At 39.7% G+C, this 18626-nt stretch overlaps 1 protein-coding gene across 2 annotated transcripts in view; it reads left to right on the forward strand.

The window, feature by feature from the left end:
- The window catches only part of MBTPS1 (membrane bound transcription factor peptidase, site 1), a 45817-nt gene that overhangs the window by 10523 nt on the left and 16668 nt on the right, over positions 1–18626 (forward strand). For both annotated transcript variants that reach the window (XM_074968565.1, XM_074968566.1), the window contains 12 exons: positions 336–539; positions 3575–3685; positions 4891–5000; positions 5459–5575; positions 6767–6834; positions 7425–7527; positions 9301–9452; positions 11827–11988; positions 13636–13780; positions 14483–14671; positions 15339–15511; positions 17034–17149. In XM_074968565.1, coding sequence (XP_074824666.1) covers positions 336–539; positions 3575–3685; positions 4891–5000; positions 5459–5575; positions 6767–6834; positions 7425–7527; positions 9301–9452; positions 11827–11988; positions 13636–13780; positions 14483–14671; positions 15339–15511; positions 17034–17149 — 1650 coding nt within the window. The remainder of the gene's footprint in view (positions 1–335; positions 540–3574; positions 3686–4890; positions 5001–5458; positions 5576–6766; positions 6835–7424; positions 7528–9300; positions 9453–11826; positions 11989–13635; positions 13781–14482; positions 14672–15338; positions 15512–17033; positions 17150–18626) is intronic.

The following is an 18626-nucleotide window of genomic DNA, read 5'->3' on the forward strand; positions in this document are numbered from 1 at the left end:
TTTAATGGGCAAAATTCCCACTGACTTCAGTGGGGTCAGGATTTTACCTACTGACTTCAGTTAATCTATTCACATGCTTAAGTTAAATGTGTGTAATATATTCAGTATAGGAGCTGTAGTAATTAGCTTTTAGAATGGAGCTTTTGTGTTTAGAGGATATATTAAGGATTTAAATAAAATTTAGGTTAGACAAATGTCTGAAAAGTGAAAATTTTTCTATCTAAAATTTTTGTTCACAGTAGGGCTAAAGTGTACTAATAACATGTTCATATATTTCATAGTATAGAAAATAAAACGTTTTGCACTATTCTTTTCTCCATCCAATTCCTATCTAGCTGATCCTACATTGCCATGCAATGAAACCAGATGGACTCAAAAATGGCAGTCATCTCGTCCTCTGAGAAGAGCAAGCCTATCATTAGGCTCTGGATTTTGGCATGCAACAGGCAGGCATTCAAGCAGGCGTTTACTGAGAGCTATACCACGGCAAGTTGCTCAAACCCTGCAGGCAGATGTGCTCTGGCAAATGGGTTATACAGGTATGCTTTTTTCTGTTGGTTTGGGTGGTGGTGAAGTACTGGAATGCGTTACCTAGGGAGGTGGTGGAATCTCCTTCCTTTGAGGTTTTAAGGTCAGGTTTGACAAAGCCCTGGCTGGGATGATTTAGTTGGGGAATGGTCCTGCTTTGAGCAGGGGATTGGACTAGATGACCCTGATATTCTATGAACTGCCTGGCTAGAAAACAAAAAAAAATGGAGTGTCTCTGAGACAAGTGAGAAAAAAATACTCATGTAGTAATAAGGAGACACAACCAGCTCCCTTTTTATATTTATTAATCCGTTACAGATGGATCTGAATTCTCTAGAGAATGAGGCCAGGTCTACATTAGGAACGCTTGCACTTTTGCTGGCATAGCTTATTCCAGCCCCCCCCGAGCAAAATAAGCTATACCAGCAAAAGTGCAGTTTTACTGGTATAACTGTCTATACTAGGGGCTTTGCCAGCAGAGCCATGATGGTCACTGTTCACACCTCTCCCCACCCGTAACCAGTATATGGTTGGTTATGCAGTATGCTAGCAAAAGTTTGTAGTGCAGACCTGGCCTGAGAGGTACTTAGTTTTGTGATACATTTATTGAACATTGTTGACTTGATGGAAAGTGCTACATACTGTTTGAATTTATGCAGACCTGACTCGGTGTAGCTTTTCTTTAGCTGAAAAATAAAATCAGTTATTTTTAAACGGTTAATTTAGCAAGAGAACACACAGCCCAAATTTTTCCCACAGCTCCAAATTCTTCCTTCCACCCATGTCATCTCCTTTTTTCTGTCCCCCTACACCCCACTTCTCAACATGCTTGCTCCTTCCTTCCCAGCTTCCCTGCTATGTTAAACTTTAAAATGTTGATATATATCAACTTTTAAAAGCTTAATGTGGTAGGGGGAGATGGTGACGAGCAAGTTGTGACATGTAAGGTAGAGAGCATGTCTCTGTGTTAGGGGTAGTTGGGGCTGGGGGATGTGGGAAAGGAATTCAGCTGTGGAAGGTGTAGGGGACATTGAGTTTCTGCAGTGAACTAAGGAGGATAACAAATATCAATGTTGATAGCTATGTCAGTAATTGTCAACACTGAAATACCAATACAATCACTAAAAAAATCAAGGAAATCACAAGTTAAGGCATGCAAATGAAGGTTACCTTAAACACCCAAACTTTACACTACTCAAATGTTCTCACAGTACATCCGCACAACAGGCTGCCTTGCAGTTCCAGCATCTAGCCAACTGTAATTCAAACACAAAATTTTCTCCACATTGCATTCAAAATGCACAACCCTTATTCCAGTCTCACAGTTTTTCATGTGGAAATAACATTAGAGACTTTACTGTACATCTGCAAAATATATTGTACTTTAGCTGTTGCTGTAGAGATCCACGGCTGGACTTTGGATGTAATATAGAGCAGGGGTTCTCAACTTTTTTCTTTCTGAGCCCCCCAATAAAAACTCCACAACCTACCAGTGTCACAAAAACTGTTTTTCTGCAGATAAAAGCCAGGGCCAGCATTATGGGTTAGCAAGTGGGGCAATTGCCTGGGGCCCCACACCACAGGGGCCCCCGGGAAGCTACACTGATCAGGCTTCAGCTTCAGCCCCAGGTGGTGGGGCTCTGGGCTTTGGCCCCATGCAATGGGGCTTTGGCTTTCTGCCCTGGGTCCCAATGATTCTAATGCTGGCCCTGCTTCACAGACCCCATGAAACCTGCTCGTGGCCCCCAAGAGCACCCCGGACCCCTGGTTGAGAACCACTGATACAGAGGATTTTGTAGGTGCTCTGGATGTAATGTAGAGGTATTTTGTGTGGGCATTGCGGTTGGTTCTATGCTGGAAGTTTAAGGAAGTTTTTGTGGAGGTACTTTCTCATAATACAGTAAAAGCTTTTTTTAACCGGCATGCTGGGGGAACGGGGGTGCTGGTAAATTAAAAATGCCAGTTAACTCAGAGGGAGAGGTTTGGGGTGCAGGGCACGGGCTCTAGGAGGGAGTTTGGGTCCGGGAGAGGGCTCGGGAGGGGGCTCGGGGTGTCAGATGTGGGGGGAGGGGGGTCACTCACCGCAAGCGGCTCCCTGGCCCTGTTGCTCCTGGCGGAGGTGCGGCCAGGTGGCTGTGCAAGCAGGCACGCTACCTCTGTCTGATGGCGCCACCCCCTGCAGCTCCCATTGGCTGCAGTTCCTGGCCAATGGGCTGGGAGCTGTAGAGTCAGCGCTCGGGGAGGGGGGACAGAGGCAGCGTGCCTACAGAGCTGCCTGGCTATGCCTCTGCCAGCAACAGCAGGGACGGGGAGCTGCTTTCGGGGAGCTGTCAGAGGTGAGTGCTCCCCGACCCCCAATCTGGGGCCCCAAGCCCCCTCCCAGACCCAAACTCCCTCCCAGAGTGCACCCCGCAGCCTCTCCCACATCCCAGCCCCCTGCCAGTCCCACATCAATGGCACTATAAACCGGACTTTTAGTGAGGATCAGAAATGCTGGTTTATGGAACTTGCTGGTTGGTGAAGTGTCGGATGAAAGAGCTTTTACTGCACATACGTGCATGTAAGAAAAGTTAAGGTTGCACAGGCAACTATATTCTATATTTCCTGACCTTTCAAGTGTTTCACTTTGTAAACTTAATATTCTTTTAAAGTAGTTCTTTAGAAAAATATACTAAATCATTTTTGTTGAAAAACCAAGATAAGTGTAATTTTCAATTATACTTGTATGTAGGTAAAAGTGAAAAGGAGATCAATTTGTTGATCTACTTACCTTGATCCAAGTCCCTCATGGGGTCAAAATCAGCTTTACTTTTTTCCCCCCAGACTCCGTTAAATTAGTCTCTGCCTTTATGAAACTGAAAGGAACTAATGCTCTTTAGGTGAATTTCTAGAGTGAACTAGGACTTTTGGTTTTGGAAGACATGAGATGTATAGACACGCAGTGCATTAAGCACACAGGAGACTCCTTTTATGTTCCAGAATAAACTGATACAAATGCTAAATCAAGGAAATATATTTGTATACCAATCCTCTTTTATGGAAATAGGTGCTGGTGTAAGAGTAGCTGTCTTCGATACTGGATTGAGTGAAAAACATCCACATTTCAAAAACGTAAAAGAAAGAACAAACTGGACTAATGAGAGAACCTTGGATGATGGTAGGTTTAATATATAGCATTGCTGAAACTATAGATTATGTATTTTGCATCCTGGATTATGCAGTAAAATTGTTTGAGATTAGAATTACATATCTTCCCAGGTAATGGACCTAATTCTGCAATGTGTTGAGTGCTCTGAACTCTCACAAAATTCACTGGATGGCTCAACACCTCCCAGGGTTGTGTGTTGTTTCCGCTGAGTCCTATGCCATATTTCTTCAAGAATTTTAAGAAAGGGCTAGGGGACCAAATGTTATCCAAGCAGAAATGCAATGTAGAAATACCTGGGGGTGAGGCAACTCCCAAGCATTTTTTTTTTCTTGCCCCCGCCCCTTTTTTTTTTATTTTAGTGCGTTAATTTTTTCCAGTTATCAGGGATAATATTTTGATTCATTTTCAGGTAATCTAGTGAGTTATCACAGTTTTGGCAGCTCTCCTTGAAACATTAGTAATCCACATAATTTTTCAGTGGAAAATTAAAATTGTGGCACCAGCATAAACTCTGCAGATCCATGCCAATATTCTGCATTTCTTTTTATCTGCCTTTGTATGATTGTCTCTCGTCTTCTTGTATTTGCCCCATCTTATACACCAGTGCTACAGATATGCAAATGCTTAACTTCATGAACCATTTTTTATTCAGAATGGTATTTGGATTTCAAATTTGGACAATTAAAAAAACAAAAGCAAAACCACACACGCACAAAGGTTGAAAAACACCCGAAACAGCCGAATCAAAACACTTGGGAAAAAAAGTGTTGTTTAGAGTTGACCAAAATATTTAACAAGTAAACTTGAGGGATAGAAAATATTTCCTGTCTATAGGATATCCTTTTCCCTCTGTTTCTGCACATCATATATTTAATGGGTGAGATTCTTTCCCCACTAAAATCAGTAGGAAAACCTGGCTTCAGTGAGGTCAGGATTTCACCCCACATATATGCAGTTTCAATTGTAGAAATTCTTGTTGGTAGGAATCACTTAGCATCTATTGCAAAGGATTTTAGATCAAAGTGAAACAAGTTCTCAACTTGGACCAACATTTCTGTTGCTTTTTAAATAAACTTAAATGTTCCTAAGGATGAAAGAGAGAAGCAATTGAATATGCATACAAAATGTCTGGATTTTTAAAATTTTTACAGTGAAATGGTTTGGCTTCTAACATTTTATTTTATTAATTTTATACTACTACTAATTTGCAACAGGTCTGGGCCATGGGACGTTTGTGGCTGGTGTTATAGCCAGCATGCGGGAATGCCAGGGATTTGCTCCAAATGCAGAGCTGCACATTTTTAGGGTCTTCACAAATAATCAGGTAGATATCGTAAATGTTTTATTTTAATTCAGACCTTTCTGGAATAACACATTATTAACCCTTAAATTACAAATACTGTTAATTCCCGTGAACTTTAAAGTATTTCCTTTTGTAAAGAGAGAGAGTTTGTTTTTTTAACAGAATTATGTACATTTACACAGATTTTAGAATTGCCTCCTGGAGTTTATTTTCAAATAAGAATTTGGTATTACAATCAACTTCATGCGGGGCCACTACCTCTTACTTTTAGTGTTATTTTAATGAAGGATTAAAAAAAATCAAATTAACTTTTTATTTTAAATACCAAAGAAAAAACAAAATAGTTTTTTTTTGTTTCAGCACTCTACTTTTGTTTGTTTCCTACCCTTAGATTTCTATTTCTTTTAATACCTAGCTTTATTTTGTTACATTCTCATTTGATTTCTAAATGGTTGCTTTTGTTGTGCTTTAATAAACAGGTCTCCTATACATCTTGGTTTCTGGATGCCTTTAACTATGCCATCTTAAAGAAGATAGATGTATTAAACCTTAGTATTGGTGGTCCAGACTTTATGGATCATCCTTTTGTTGACAAGGTAAGTGCAAAAACTATGAACATATATATTTAGCATGGTCACCTCATGGGTCCCAATTCTGAAATGTGTTCTGTGTGGGCAGACCTTTATGACTGTGCAGAGTTCCATTGGCATCAGTGAAGTTCTACACAGATTCAGGCATCTGTCCTTGCAGAGCAGCTTAAAAGATCAGTGCTTTACTGACCGCTATTTTTATTAGAATGATTTCTATTAAAAAAATAGAATAGTATACAGACTGATGGGTAACGTTTTTAGAGTGCTAGGTGGTGAAGTTTTAGTAGTGTGACTCTCACCAACTTAAATGGAAAGTTGTTGGCTAAAATCCATTGCTGCTTTTGAAAAATTTACCCCTGAATGGTCTGTTAATTTTGTAATCAGAAACCATTTATCAGAAGTTCAATTGCAAATTTTATATGAGGAAACTTGATTTAATTAGAAGTCGAGTTAATAGGCTGGAATATGTGACTACAAGTCTTTTTCAAAGTAAGTCAGCATTGAAAAGTAACTTTTTAAAATTAGCAGTTACATTTTTCTTTAAAAATTGTTAAGCCCACATTCATCTGTAGTAAAAACTGCAGAACTGTACCTGAATTATGAAGAAATATGACTTAGACTGACAGCCATAGGAACCAATCTTTCAAAAGCACTAAATTCATTACAATGTTTTAAAATAACCAAAAACTAAAAACCTGCTTTGGAAATGGCTAAGTAGGTAGCTTGGCACATGAAAATAATTTGTACTGTTCCAAACACTCTCTAAATTATCCTAATTTAGTTTAATTTGACAATCAAAAGTTTACTGTTGTCCTTGGAAAATTTGGGTGGAAAGGGCTCAACAGTCTAGTATATACATGTTGTTATGCAAGGGTGCAATTACTGGTGGATTATTGAGCATATAACTTAATATTAAAAATTACGTCTGAGATGAAGGCATGCAAATCATTTGTCTCTTTTGAAAATCTTGGCCTGCATTAACAGTTGTGTTTATTCTTACTCTTTGAGACTGCTAATTATATTAATGAAAGTGTCAATGGTATGTGTGATGCAAGTACCATTAAAATAAAAAGTGTGGATTTAAGGAAATTGTTGTAGTCAGACCAGTGCGGTACATGTGTAAATAATTTATTTCTTTATTTTTCTGGCTTCAGTACATTGCTTTAAATAATGTGTCTATATTTTTTGTCTTTGCAGGTATGGGAACTGACAGCTAACAACGTGATCATGGTTTCTGCTATTGGCAATGATGGCCCTTTATATGGGTAAGTTTCTTTAAAAGCGTTTGATTAAAAATTTCCTGAAGTATCTGAGGTATAATCCCCTACCTCCTCTTGGGGGGAAAAAAAAATCACAGATTATTCTGTCTTTTGAGAATGAGTCAGGCTGTTTTTTCCACTGTAGATTTTTTTTTTTTTTTTTTACCTGAGGAGCACATTCTTGAATTAGATGAGCTGTAGCTATTTAATTCAGCAGTTTTGATAGTATGTAAACGCATAAAAGAAGTCAGTGAGTCCTTCAAACTGACGTTTGCCTGTCAATATCAACAAACTTTTGCGCATGAAAATCTCAAGCTTCAGGGAATGCAAAAATCTCTAAAAAATATATTGATTACTTTTTGGCTCCTCATGTAATAATACTGAAATAAATATCGCTCCTTTTCTTGGTATATGTTTTGATATTTTAAGGGATTTCTTGAATAGTTGCTGTAAATGAAGTTGTCAGAAATAATTCACCCCAGGGTGTCAGCTGTCAAAGCTGCAAACCCTAGACAGACAAAGAGAACCTGGTGGTGGTGTGCCCGTTATTTTTATTGTCTCCCTCCCACCCCCCTCCCTCTGCTCACTCATTTTAGCACCCTCAATAACCCTGCTGACCAGATGGATGTGATTGGAGTAGGAGGAATTGACTTTGAAGATAATATAGCTCGTTTCTCATCGAGGGGAATGACCACCTGGGTAAGCTCAAATATAAAATATGCATGGCTTCAAAACATCTAACATGAACTTTCCAATTCTAACAGAGATGCCCTCTCTGCCATGTTAGCTTTTTAAAATCTCGGTAGGTCCAGTCACCTGGGATTAAATTAGTTAATGTGGATGAAAAGGTAAAATGTGCAAAGTATTAAACTGTAATAGGTACATGAGAATTGACAGAATGCAGTCTCTAAACACTGGCTTCAATTAAGCCTTTTTAAGTTCCTTTTTAGGTGATAAAAGTAAATCCTTAAAATAGCCATTTCGTCCTCAGAACATAACTTTATTTTAATGGGCTTTTAGGTTTTCAGTGCTACATGGAAGTGAGCCAGAGGGACCCTTTTACGCCTTTTGTTAGGGTGCATCCTTTCTTTGCCCTCAAATCACCCAGATTTGTTAGCCACTGTGCAGGATGCTGTGGTTACTGCTTCATTCCACCTCATTCCCTTTGTGGGATCCTAGTTCCACTGTTGGCACTATCATGCTATTGTATGTATCGTTAGGCAGTCTGTTAACTTAAGGAGCACATATGGGCTTAGTGCTTGTCTCTAGAAGCTGTGCAAACCCTTTGTAACCCTTATTATCGGATATTAGAAAAACTTTTTAACCTAAATCTCCCTTGCTGCAGATGAAGCCCATTACTTCCTGTTTTACCTTCAGTGGACATGGAGAACAATTGATCACACTGCTCTTTATAACAGCCCTTAACATATTTGAAGATTATCAGGTCCCTCCTTATTCTTTTCTCAAGACTAAACATGTCCAGGTTTTTTAACCTTTCCTCATAGGTCAGGTTTTCTAAACTTTTTATCATTTTTGTTGCTTTCCTCTGGAATCTCTCCAATTTGTCCATCTCTTTCCTAAAGAGCGGCACCCGGAGTCCAAGACAATACTAACTGAGGCCTCACCATTACCTGGTAGCTAAGTTCCCTGTAAGCTGCACATCCGCGCAGCAGCCTTCTAAGCACCACGCAGGCGCTCAGGGAACCTGCCTAGAGGGACCTGTAGTTGCCGAGGGAGGGGTGCCCCGGCCCCAACCTAGCCCGGCTCCCAACCTGCTGGGGCAGCCCAGACAGGCACGGACCTGGACGGGGCGGCCCTCCCCCAGCCCGGACCTGCCATGGCACCCCTCCCCAGGCCTGAGCCTGACGGGGGTGGGGTGCCTATCCTGAAGCCCCACCCCTGGAGCTGCTGCTGTGGGGAGATGCACCTCTCCCCCCCAGCACAGGTGCTGCTGCGGGGAGAGAGAGCTGGGGGGAGTCCTCTCTCCCCGCCATAGCCCCGGAGCACCCTCCTGCACCCCAAGCCTCTCATCCCCGGCCCCACCCTAGAGCTCGCACCCCTGCACCCCAACCCTCTGTTCCAGCCCTGATAATATGTCACCTCCATATTGGTGCACATAACAAAATTCATTCCGTACATGGGTGGGAAAAATTATAGGTAACACTGTCTGGTAGAGTGGAATAATTATCTCCTTTGTCTTACATGTGACTGATTAAGACTTATGATTTTAAGCTGCCTGAAGAAGTATTAAAATTTTCTGAATATATGTTTTTTCTACTTAAAAAAAAAAGTGAAAAGTGTATAGGAACTGTTAACCTAAAACATATACAGAATAGTTTTAATAACATAGGATTTATATTACGGAATCAGACCTGGGGTCTATCTTGTCCAGTATCCTGTCTCTGACATAGGCCAGCACCAGTAAATGATATGTTGATATAAACATAAACCATTTTTTTAATTAATTTATAGGAACTGCCAGGAGGTTATGGTAGAGTGAAGCCTGACATTGTTACTTACGGCTCTGGAGTGAGAGGTTCTGGTATGAAGGGTGGATGCCGCTCCCTCTCTGGGACAAGTGTTGCCTCTCCTGTAGTGGCAGGTGCTGTCACTTTGCTAGTAAGGTAATAATTAAATGAAGAACATATATCTCAAATGCATTTGATTAACAAGATCTGTAAATTGACTTTTAAAAAGCCTACCAATTAAAAATATTTGTTTCTGCACTTACGAAAACTAACTCTCTGAAGAACAACAAACACAGTTTTTCCGTTTGAGACCTTAACTACTCAGTAAAAGATTTAAGGGTGGCAATTTTGCAACAGAAAAGCTTCAAAAACAGACTCCAACGAGAAACTGTTGAGTTTGAATTAATATGCAAAGTAGATACCACTAACTTGGATTTGAATAGAGACTGGGAGTGGCTGGGTCATTACACATATTGAATCTATTTCCTTAAGTTATGTATCCTCACACCTTCTTGTCAAACTGTCTAAATGGGCCATCTTGATTATCACTACAAAAGTTTTTTTCTCCTGCTGATAATAGCTCATCTTAACTAATTAGCCTCTCACAGTTTGTATGGTACCTTCCAGCTTATTTGTGTGTGTGTGTGTATGTGTGTGTGTATATATATATATATATATCTTACTATATGTTCCATTCTGTGCATCTGATGAAGTGGGCTGTAGCCCACAAAAGCTCATGCTCTAATAAATTTGTTAGTCTCTAAGGTGCCACAAGTACTCCTGTTCTTTTTATAATGAAAGCGCAACTTACAAATGTAGATTTTTTTTTCTTACATAACTGCACTCAAAACCAAAACAATGTCCACTCAATCCTACTTCTTGTTCAGCCAATTGTTAAGACAAACAAGTTTGTTTACATTTATGGGAGATGATGCTGTCTGCTTCTTATTTACAATGTCATCTGAAAGTGAGAACAGGCATTCGCATGGCACTTTTGTAGCTGGCATTGCAAGGTATTTACGTGCCAGATATGCTAAACATTCATATGCCCCTTCATGCTTTGGCCACCATTCCAGAGGACATGCTTCCATGCTGATGACACTCATTAGAAAAATAAGGCATTAACTGAATTTGTGACTGAATTCCTTGGGGGAGAATTGTATGTCTCCTGCTCTGTTTTACCTGCAGTCTGCCATATATTTCATGTTCTAGCAGTCTTGGATGATGACCCAGCACATGTTGTTCGTTCTAAGAACACTTTCACTGCAGATTTGACAAAACGCAAAGAAGTTACCAATGTGAAATTCTAAAGATACAGCACTTGACTCAAGGTTTAAGAATCTGAAGTGCCTTCCAAAATCTGAGAGGGACGAGGTGTGGAGCATGATTTCAGAAGTCTTAAAAGAGCAACACTCTGATGTGGAAACTACAGATCCCAAACCACTGAAAAAGAAAATCAATCATCTGCTGGTGGCATCTGACTCAGATGATGAAAATGAACATGCGTCGGTCTGCACTACTTTGGATCATTATCGAGCAGAACCCGTCATCAGGATAGACACTTCCTCTGGACTAGTGTTTGAAGCATGAAGGGACATACGAATCTTTAGTGCATCTGGCACGTAAATATCTTGCAACGCCAGGTACAACAGTGCTACGTGAACACCTGTTCTCACATTCAGGTGACATTGTAAATAAGAAGTGGGCAACATTGTCTCCTGCAAATGTGAACACACTTGTTTGTCTGAGCGATTGGCTGAACAAGAAGTAAGACTGAGTGGACTTGTAGGCTCTAAAGTGTTACATTGTTTTATTTTTGAATGCAGTTATTTTTGTACATAATTCTACATTTGTAAGTTCAATTTTCATGATAGAGATTACACTATAGTACTTGAATTAGGCGAATTGAAAAATAATATTTCTTTTGTTTTTTTTACAGTGCAAATATTTGAGCACTGTACATTTTATATTCTGTGTTGTAATTGAAATCAGTATATTTGAAAATGCAGAAAACATCCAAAAATATATAAATAAATGGTATTCTATTATTGTTTAACAGTGCATCTTAAGCATTTCCATTGAAAAGTCACTTAAGTGATAGTCTCCAGTTTTTAACCATAGGTTATGCATGTAATAGATTAACGTCAGTTACATTTTGCTTAAATTGAATGGATTAGAATAAGTTTAGGGCTTGTCTACACTTGAAACACTGCAGCAGCACAGCTATAGACGCTCACTACTGTGACAGGAGGGGTTTTCCTGTTGTCATAGTAAATTCACTTCCTGAGAAGTGGCTGCTAGGTTAACAGAAGAATTCTTCTGTCCACCTAGTGCTGTCTACGCTGGGATTTAGGTTGGCTGAGCTACTTTGCTCAGCGGTGTGAATTTTTCGCATTCCTGAGCGATGGAGCTGAGCTGACTTAACTTTTGAGTGTAGACCTGGCCTTAGTCTCATTTCTCATTCCATGCCTAGCCCGAGATAAGAACAGGGCCTCCTAAATGTAATCTAATAAACATTTGTCATTTTTAGCACAGTTCAGAAGCGTGAAATGGTGAATCCAGCTAGCATGAAGCAGGCCCTGATTGCATCAGCACGTAGGGTTCCTGGCGTTAACATGTTTGAGCAAGGACATGGCAAACTGGATCTTCTTAGAGCCTACCAGATCCTTAATAGCTATAAGCCACAGGCCAGGTGAGTGTTAGTTTTTCGTTAATTAATAATCTATTCATGTTAATGTTGTTCATGTTGTTCTGAGCATTTCTTTTAAAAGAAAGTCACACATCTTGCTCAGCTGAGCAGTCTGCATGCTCACATGGTGAAGAGAATTCACATATAGGTTACAGCAGGGGGCGGCAACCTTTCAGAAGTCTTCATTTATTCACTCTGATGTAAGGTTTCACGTGCCAGTAATACATTTTAACCTTTTTAGAAGGTCTCTTTCTATAAGTCTATAATATATAACTAAACTATTGTTGTATGTAAAGTAAATAAGGTGTTTAAAATGTTTAAGAAGCTTCATTTAAAATTAAAATGCAGATCTTACCAGTTTAGTGTGATCCTTGCCCTTGCTTTTCCTTGCTGAGTTTTGCAATGTCTGGCACGTATTGGGATACTTTAAGCTGCACACAGGCTTCTGAATGATCAGTTGTTAACCAGCTCCGAGAGGGACAGAGGACAGATTTCATGTGTGAAAATACCTGTTCACATAGGTATGTGGATCCAAAAGCTGAAAGCATTGCAAACGCAATTTTCTTCAGACAGTTACATTTCACTGGCAGGGACATCCAGCAGATCAGAATAGAGGCCCCATGATCTCTCTCGGTAGCATCAAGTGCACTCTGCAGATCTCGAAACTTTGATGCCCACAATTCTGAGCTTTTTAACTGAATGAGCTGCATTTCAAAATCTTCAACACCCATCCACTGTCTGCACCCCTCACTGCCCCAGGGTGGGGCCAGCTGTAGAGCCACCCGGGACCCCAGGCCAGCAGCAGAGCCCCCCAGACTGGTGGCCGGGACTCAGGGCCGGCAGCGGGTTAAGTGGGGCTGGCGGCCAGAACCCCAGGCCAGCAGCGGAGCCCCCGGGAACGGTGGCCAGTACCCGGGCAGTGTGAGTGCCACCTAAAATCAGCTTGTGTGCTGTCTTTGGCATGCATGCCATAGGTTGCTTATCCCTGGGTTACATAATTCAAATGGAAGAGTTTAATGAAAAGCCTCTTGTCAGAAGCCATCATTAGGCCCTGCTTTGAGCAGGGGGTTGAACTAGATGACCTCCTGAGGTCCCTTCCAACCCTGATATTCTGTGATTCTGTGTTTATTAAAATTAGAGAAGAATAGGGGCCTGAATCTGTCACCTCTTTATTATGAAAGCTTGTACGTTTTCTTTCCTTCCTTAGTTTAATCCCCTGGGTATGTAGTGGAAAATTTAACACTTAAATAGAGAAATAATCCAATTTCAGTTATCCAACATCAGATTATTTTTATTGTGCTAAATTGTGTCCTGTTAGTTTTTCTTTTTCTTTTCTTTTCTTTTTTTTCATTCTAAAAATTAAATAACTTTATTTCGCATAGAAATGTAGAGTTGGAAAGGACCTCAAAGATCATCAAGTGCATCCCCCCATGCTGTGGCAGGATTAAGTATCACCAGACCATCTGTGCCATAAAACTTTCTCATGTTATATTTTAAATTTAATCATGGTTTTTAAGTCTCAGACTCATTGGAAAGAAAGATCAGAGCTGTGAGAGGGACTATAGCTTGCTAATTTTGCCTTTGACTTTTTAACATGATTGTGTTTTATGTGCTTTTTTCATTTACTGTATTTTTTTTATTTTTTTTCAGTTTGAGTCCAAGCTACATTGACTTGACGGAATGCCCCTACATGTGGCCCTATTGCTCCCAACCTATTTATTATGGAGGAATGCCAACTATTGTTAATATTACCATCCTTAATGGTATGGGTGTCACTGGGAGAATTATAGACAAGGTAAGACAGCAGTAGCTATGACTTGGAACAATAGTGTTTCCCATTGAAGAGCTGCTTTTTCTGACTGGAGAGAGGGTAATACTTTACCATGCCAAATAAAAAAGTAAGCACAAACCTGGTACACCTAGAGCTGTGTGAATAATGGATTTTTTGAATTGTTAGCAATTCTGAAAAAATCCTGTTTCGTTTTGGGTCGAACTGAAAACAAAAAAATTTTCAGCAATTCCAAAAAGTCAGAAAATGTTGAGCTGGGTTAAAACATTTAGTTTCAACCCAACTCAGAAGATTTTGTTTCAGTTTGGGGAATTTTGACAAAAGCAAAGGAGGACAGGAGTTGTAACATGTCTAGAGGATGGGATGGCTCCCTTATCAGTTTTAGCCCAGTGCTTAAGGCTCTCGCATGGGATGCGGGAGTCCTGGGTTCAGTCCCCCATCTGCTTGCTGTGGAGAAACTATTTGAACTTGAGTCTTCCACATTGCAGGAGAGCACCCTAACCACTGGGCTCAACGTCTCCTACTGAAGCTGTTCCACTTTTTATGAGGTATTAGTCATTGGATCAGGGACTTGAACTTGGGTTTCCCATGTCCTAAGTGAGTGACCTAATTACCAGGTGATAGTCAACCTTAACTCTGTTTCCCACAAATATTCCTTCATCAACATTTTAAAATAATTACCAACACGTTCTGTTTTCTACTCTGCAGCCAGACTGGCAGCCCTATTTACCACAGAATGGAGATAACATTGAAGTGGCTTTCTCCTATTCCCCGGTATTATGGCCTTGGTCAGGATATCTAGCAATTTCTATTTCTGTAGCAAAGAAAGCTGCGTCTTGGGAAGGCATTGCTCAAGGTCATGTCATGATCACAGTATTGTCCCCCGCAGAAAATGAAGTAAGTTTACCTCATTTCAGTGTTTTATCATGTAGTGATAAATGAATATCCCTCTAAGTGGTTGGTTTAGGTTTATAATCTTGGGTGCAGTTGAATTTGGGGACAAGGTTTAATAGTCTGAGCAAGAAATCTAACAGTTGAGGGATCTAACCAGGAAATTAATGCACTCAAACAAAGAAGCAAACAAAAACCCCATTCACGTGGCCAACTCCGTAGAGAGATGAGGCTAATATAAATTGTAAGTAAACTGGTGGAATATAGGAAATCTTCACAGGTTGATAATGAATTAGAATTATTTTTCTCTCCATAAAAAGAACTCATTGTTTTGGAGAACCTTCTAAAGTCTCAAATGTTTAAAGCACCTGTAGCACCGAAGCTTTTTTTTTAAATATTTTAAATTCTGAGCATACATGTAAACCACTGAATATACAAAGGATTTTTTATAATGGGGTTACAATACTTGTGTGATTCATGGGGTTAGACTTTCATCTCTGAACATTGGTCGCTGGCACTGGAAACCTGTTCCTGGATTTACTGGGTAAACTTGGCAAATAAAAATCAAAAATCATTCTTCAGTATTTCTGGACCTTTATAATCCTAAATGAAATTGTAAATACTATTTTAGGAAAAGCATTTCATTATTTTTGTTTTCTGTTTTTTCTTCCAGTCTAAAAGTGGTGCAGAGCAGACTTCTACTGTGAAGCTCCCAATAAAAGTAAAGATTATTCCTACCCCTCCTCGTAGCAAGCGAGTCCTTTGGGATCAGTATCACAATCTTCGTTATCCACCAGGATACTTCCCCAGAGATAATTTGAGGATGAAGAATGATCCTTTAGATTGGTGTGTCTCTTTGGTTTTATCTGAGAAATTGTAACTAATTTCTTGAGTTTATTTCTTGACTGTATGTTAATGACATGCATTACAGTACAACCTCGCTATAACACCCTTCGTAATAGCAAACCTTGGGCTATAGCGAACTTGGCCCTTGGATCCCATCTCCAGCTTCGCCTGCTGCAGCAGGGGGCTGACAATTCCTCTGGCTTCAGGGCTGCGGGGGAGTGGGGGCACACAGTTCCTCCGGCTGCCGGAGGAGCTGTTTGCCATGGTCCCGGGGCCAGAGGAGCTCTCAGTTGTGCTGCGGGGCTCAAAGTGTCAGCCACCCCTTCTCCCCCACACACAGAGCAAGGTTCTTTCCCTATAACGAACCACTGGCTATAACAACCAAATGGCTTGGATCCCCAGGGGTTCGTTATAGCGATGGTGTATTGTACCTTTATTGTCTAGGGAACATAATCCCACTTCCAGCATATAACGTGGGGAATTTTATTTTCTAATAATTTCATGGAAAACAATATAGCTTCTAGATGGAGTTCTCGAGCTTTTATCTGTGGTTTATTAACAACTTATTTAAATTATTTCCTGGATTTCTGAAGAAAAGTTTGACATCTCTAAAGAGTGAAAAATTTGAAAACTAAGGCTTCATCTTAAAGTGTTTTGCTCTTATTTAAAAAACAAAACACCTTTACAGATTCAGCTAGATTCATTCATAAAACTCAAACTGAAGGTTCATTTTTAAAAATAACTTAATAGTTTAGTTTAGTTACAGATTGACTATGGCATTTTCTCAGCTCCGCTATTCACTTTGTGAAAGGGAACTGGTATACATGTTATTGTCTGTGTTGGCACACGTCAAAGCAACCTGAGAGATCCCAGACTAGGGCCTCTGCGTTTTCAGAAATGTCTCCATATTGGTCCCTCACTCCTAAAGAAGTTGATGTTAGTGCCAAAAAGGAAACCTACTCCAGAGTCTGACTTGGATGGAGACAAGGACTGTGGGCACTGTGTAGGAGGGAGCACACAGTGAGAAAGCAATGGGAACCAAGCAGGTTACAGGTGCTGGGTGTCTTCTTCTGAATAGCTGCCTGGGGAACTGGGATACTCGTCTCCCTAGAATGGCTCTTGGCAAATGGCAAGGAGCTGTTTCCACTGGTTTCAGCAGTTCTCCAAAGTCAGTCCCACTTACTTGCTTCATCTCAGCTGGTTTTAATATGGGGTTAATTTTTCTATTTGAAATGTGTAATAAACAAATACTAATGTATTTCATAAGAGGCCTCAACTCAGCCTTTAGTGTTGTTTGTGTAATTCATTGCACTCTATTATCTGCACTTACAGATGATACAGTTTGCACAGAATTGTGCATAGAGTTGATTATGCATGGAAAATTAGAAGCCATTATTTGAAAATGTATCTTTTAGAAAATAAAATAAAAATTGACCCTATAACAAGATAACGTAATTTAGGTTTGTGCATGTGATGTTTACATTTCTTGACCACTGTTTTTGTTTACTTTTATTTGTATTAGGAATGGTGACCACATCCATACAAACTTCAGGGATATGTACCAGCATCTAAGAAGCATGGGATATTTTGTTGAAGTTCTTGGTTCACCATTTACATGTTTTGACGCTAGTCAGTATGGTAAGCAGTCATGCATTGTTTATGTTCTGTTAATTTCTTTTAGAAGCTTTCTTATCTTTGTAAGGGATTGAAAAGATCTGAAAAAATACTAGAGAGTACATGCTAATAGAAAAATAACTGCATACATTATAAATGTGTCTTTAATTTTACAAAGGAAGTTTCTCTGTAGTATTCCATTTTTAACAGTACAATTAGTCAATTCCCCTTTCGTTGTATCCAAAAATATTTAATGGGCTGAGGAGGAGGAAAACTCATAATTCAATCTGCCATAATGTTCTGATTTCCCTAGCCCCTATATCGCATTGTATATTGAATCATAGAAATGTATTCTCACTACAGTGTCTGAGACTGTTGCTTTGGTGATGAATCTTGGTCTTACATTGTTCATGGGTTTAATTAATATTATGGCAGGCTGCCAAAATCTTCCTGAGGAAGGGAAGTGAAAGGGCCATGTTCAACAGTTTACATTTCATGGGACAAAGAGATGGTACCTCGGTAGCTTTCGGGCATCCCCCCCGCCAAATATCAAAGGACTGCTGCAAATAAGGGAAGCGTGAGAACGTAAAGAAAAGGTCGCAAGAATCCTTTGTAATGGGCAGTGTTTAGGCAACCTTAATATAGTGTTTGCTATAATGATAAGTAGAGCCACCTTGCATGCTGTCTTCATTTAGTTGCTGGAGAATAGGAAGCCCTTAAGACAAATGCCAGCATAGCTCAGATAAATGCCTATTGAAAGGGACCCCTATCATGAATGGGTCTCTGGTGACATAGTCACATGGATGCTGCCAAACAAGGTTCTCTTGCATGACAGCGAACTTTGTTTCAGCCTCATACATTTAAATACTCTAAATATTAAATTCCTTAAATTGGGTTAATAATGGAAATCTTTATATGAGTTAAACTGTAACAGCATTCACTGAAAAATCAAATGACCTGTTGGGCTTTCAGAAATTAGACTAGAACTGTTTTTTTGCATAAATGTAATAAACTATAAATGTTATCCTGTCACATATGGATAAATATACAAAACTACTTTCAGTCAAAAGTGGAAATGAATTTGATGTTCATTCTACTCAACTGTCCAATATATATTGAATAGCATTTTCTGTATAAGGACTTCATTTGCAGAAGGGGTAGGAGGCGATGGGATTCTCTTCTGTGTTCTTGGTGATGCTGCAGTTTGTAAACACTTCCAGTTGAAATGCTTTTGTCTTATTACCATTTTATATACAACAAAGCAAATAGGAGGGGAAAAACAATTCCAATAGACAGCTTTGAAAGAAGAGCTCTTGCAATATTAGAAGAAAGAAATAATAATGTTAAGGTACCTCTTATTAGGAAATGTCTTATTACAGAGAGAGTGAAGAATTAAGGTGCCTCGATAACTAGTAGCAAATTAACATGTCAGTTGTTGATTCCAGGGTATACAAGTATATTTTTCCAATTACTTTTCCTATGGAGCAAATAAGTCACCTTC

Source organism: Natator depressus, chromosome 12, assembly GCF_965152275.1.
Source record: "Natator depressus isolate rNatDep1 chromosome 12, rNatDep2.hap1, whole genome shotgun sequence".
Classification (NCBI taxonomy): Eukaryota; Metazoa; Chordata; order Testudines; family Cheloniidae; genus Natator; species Natator depressus.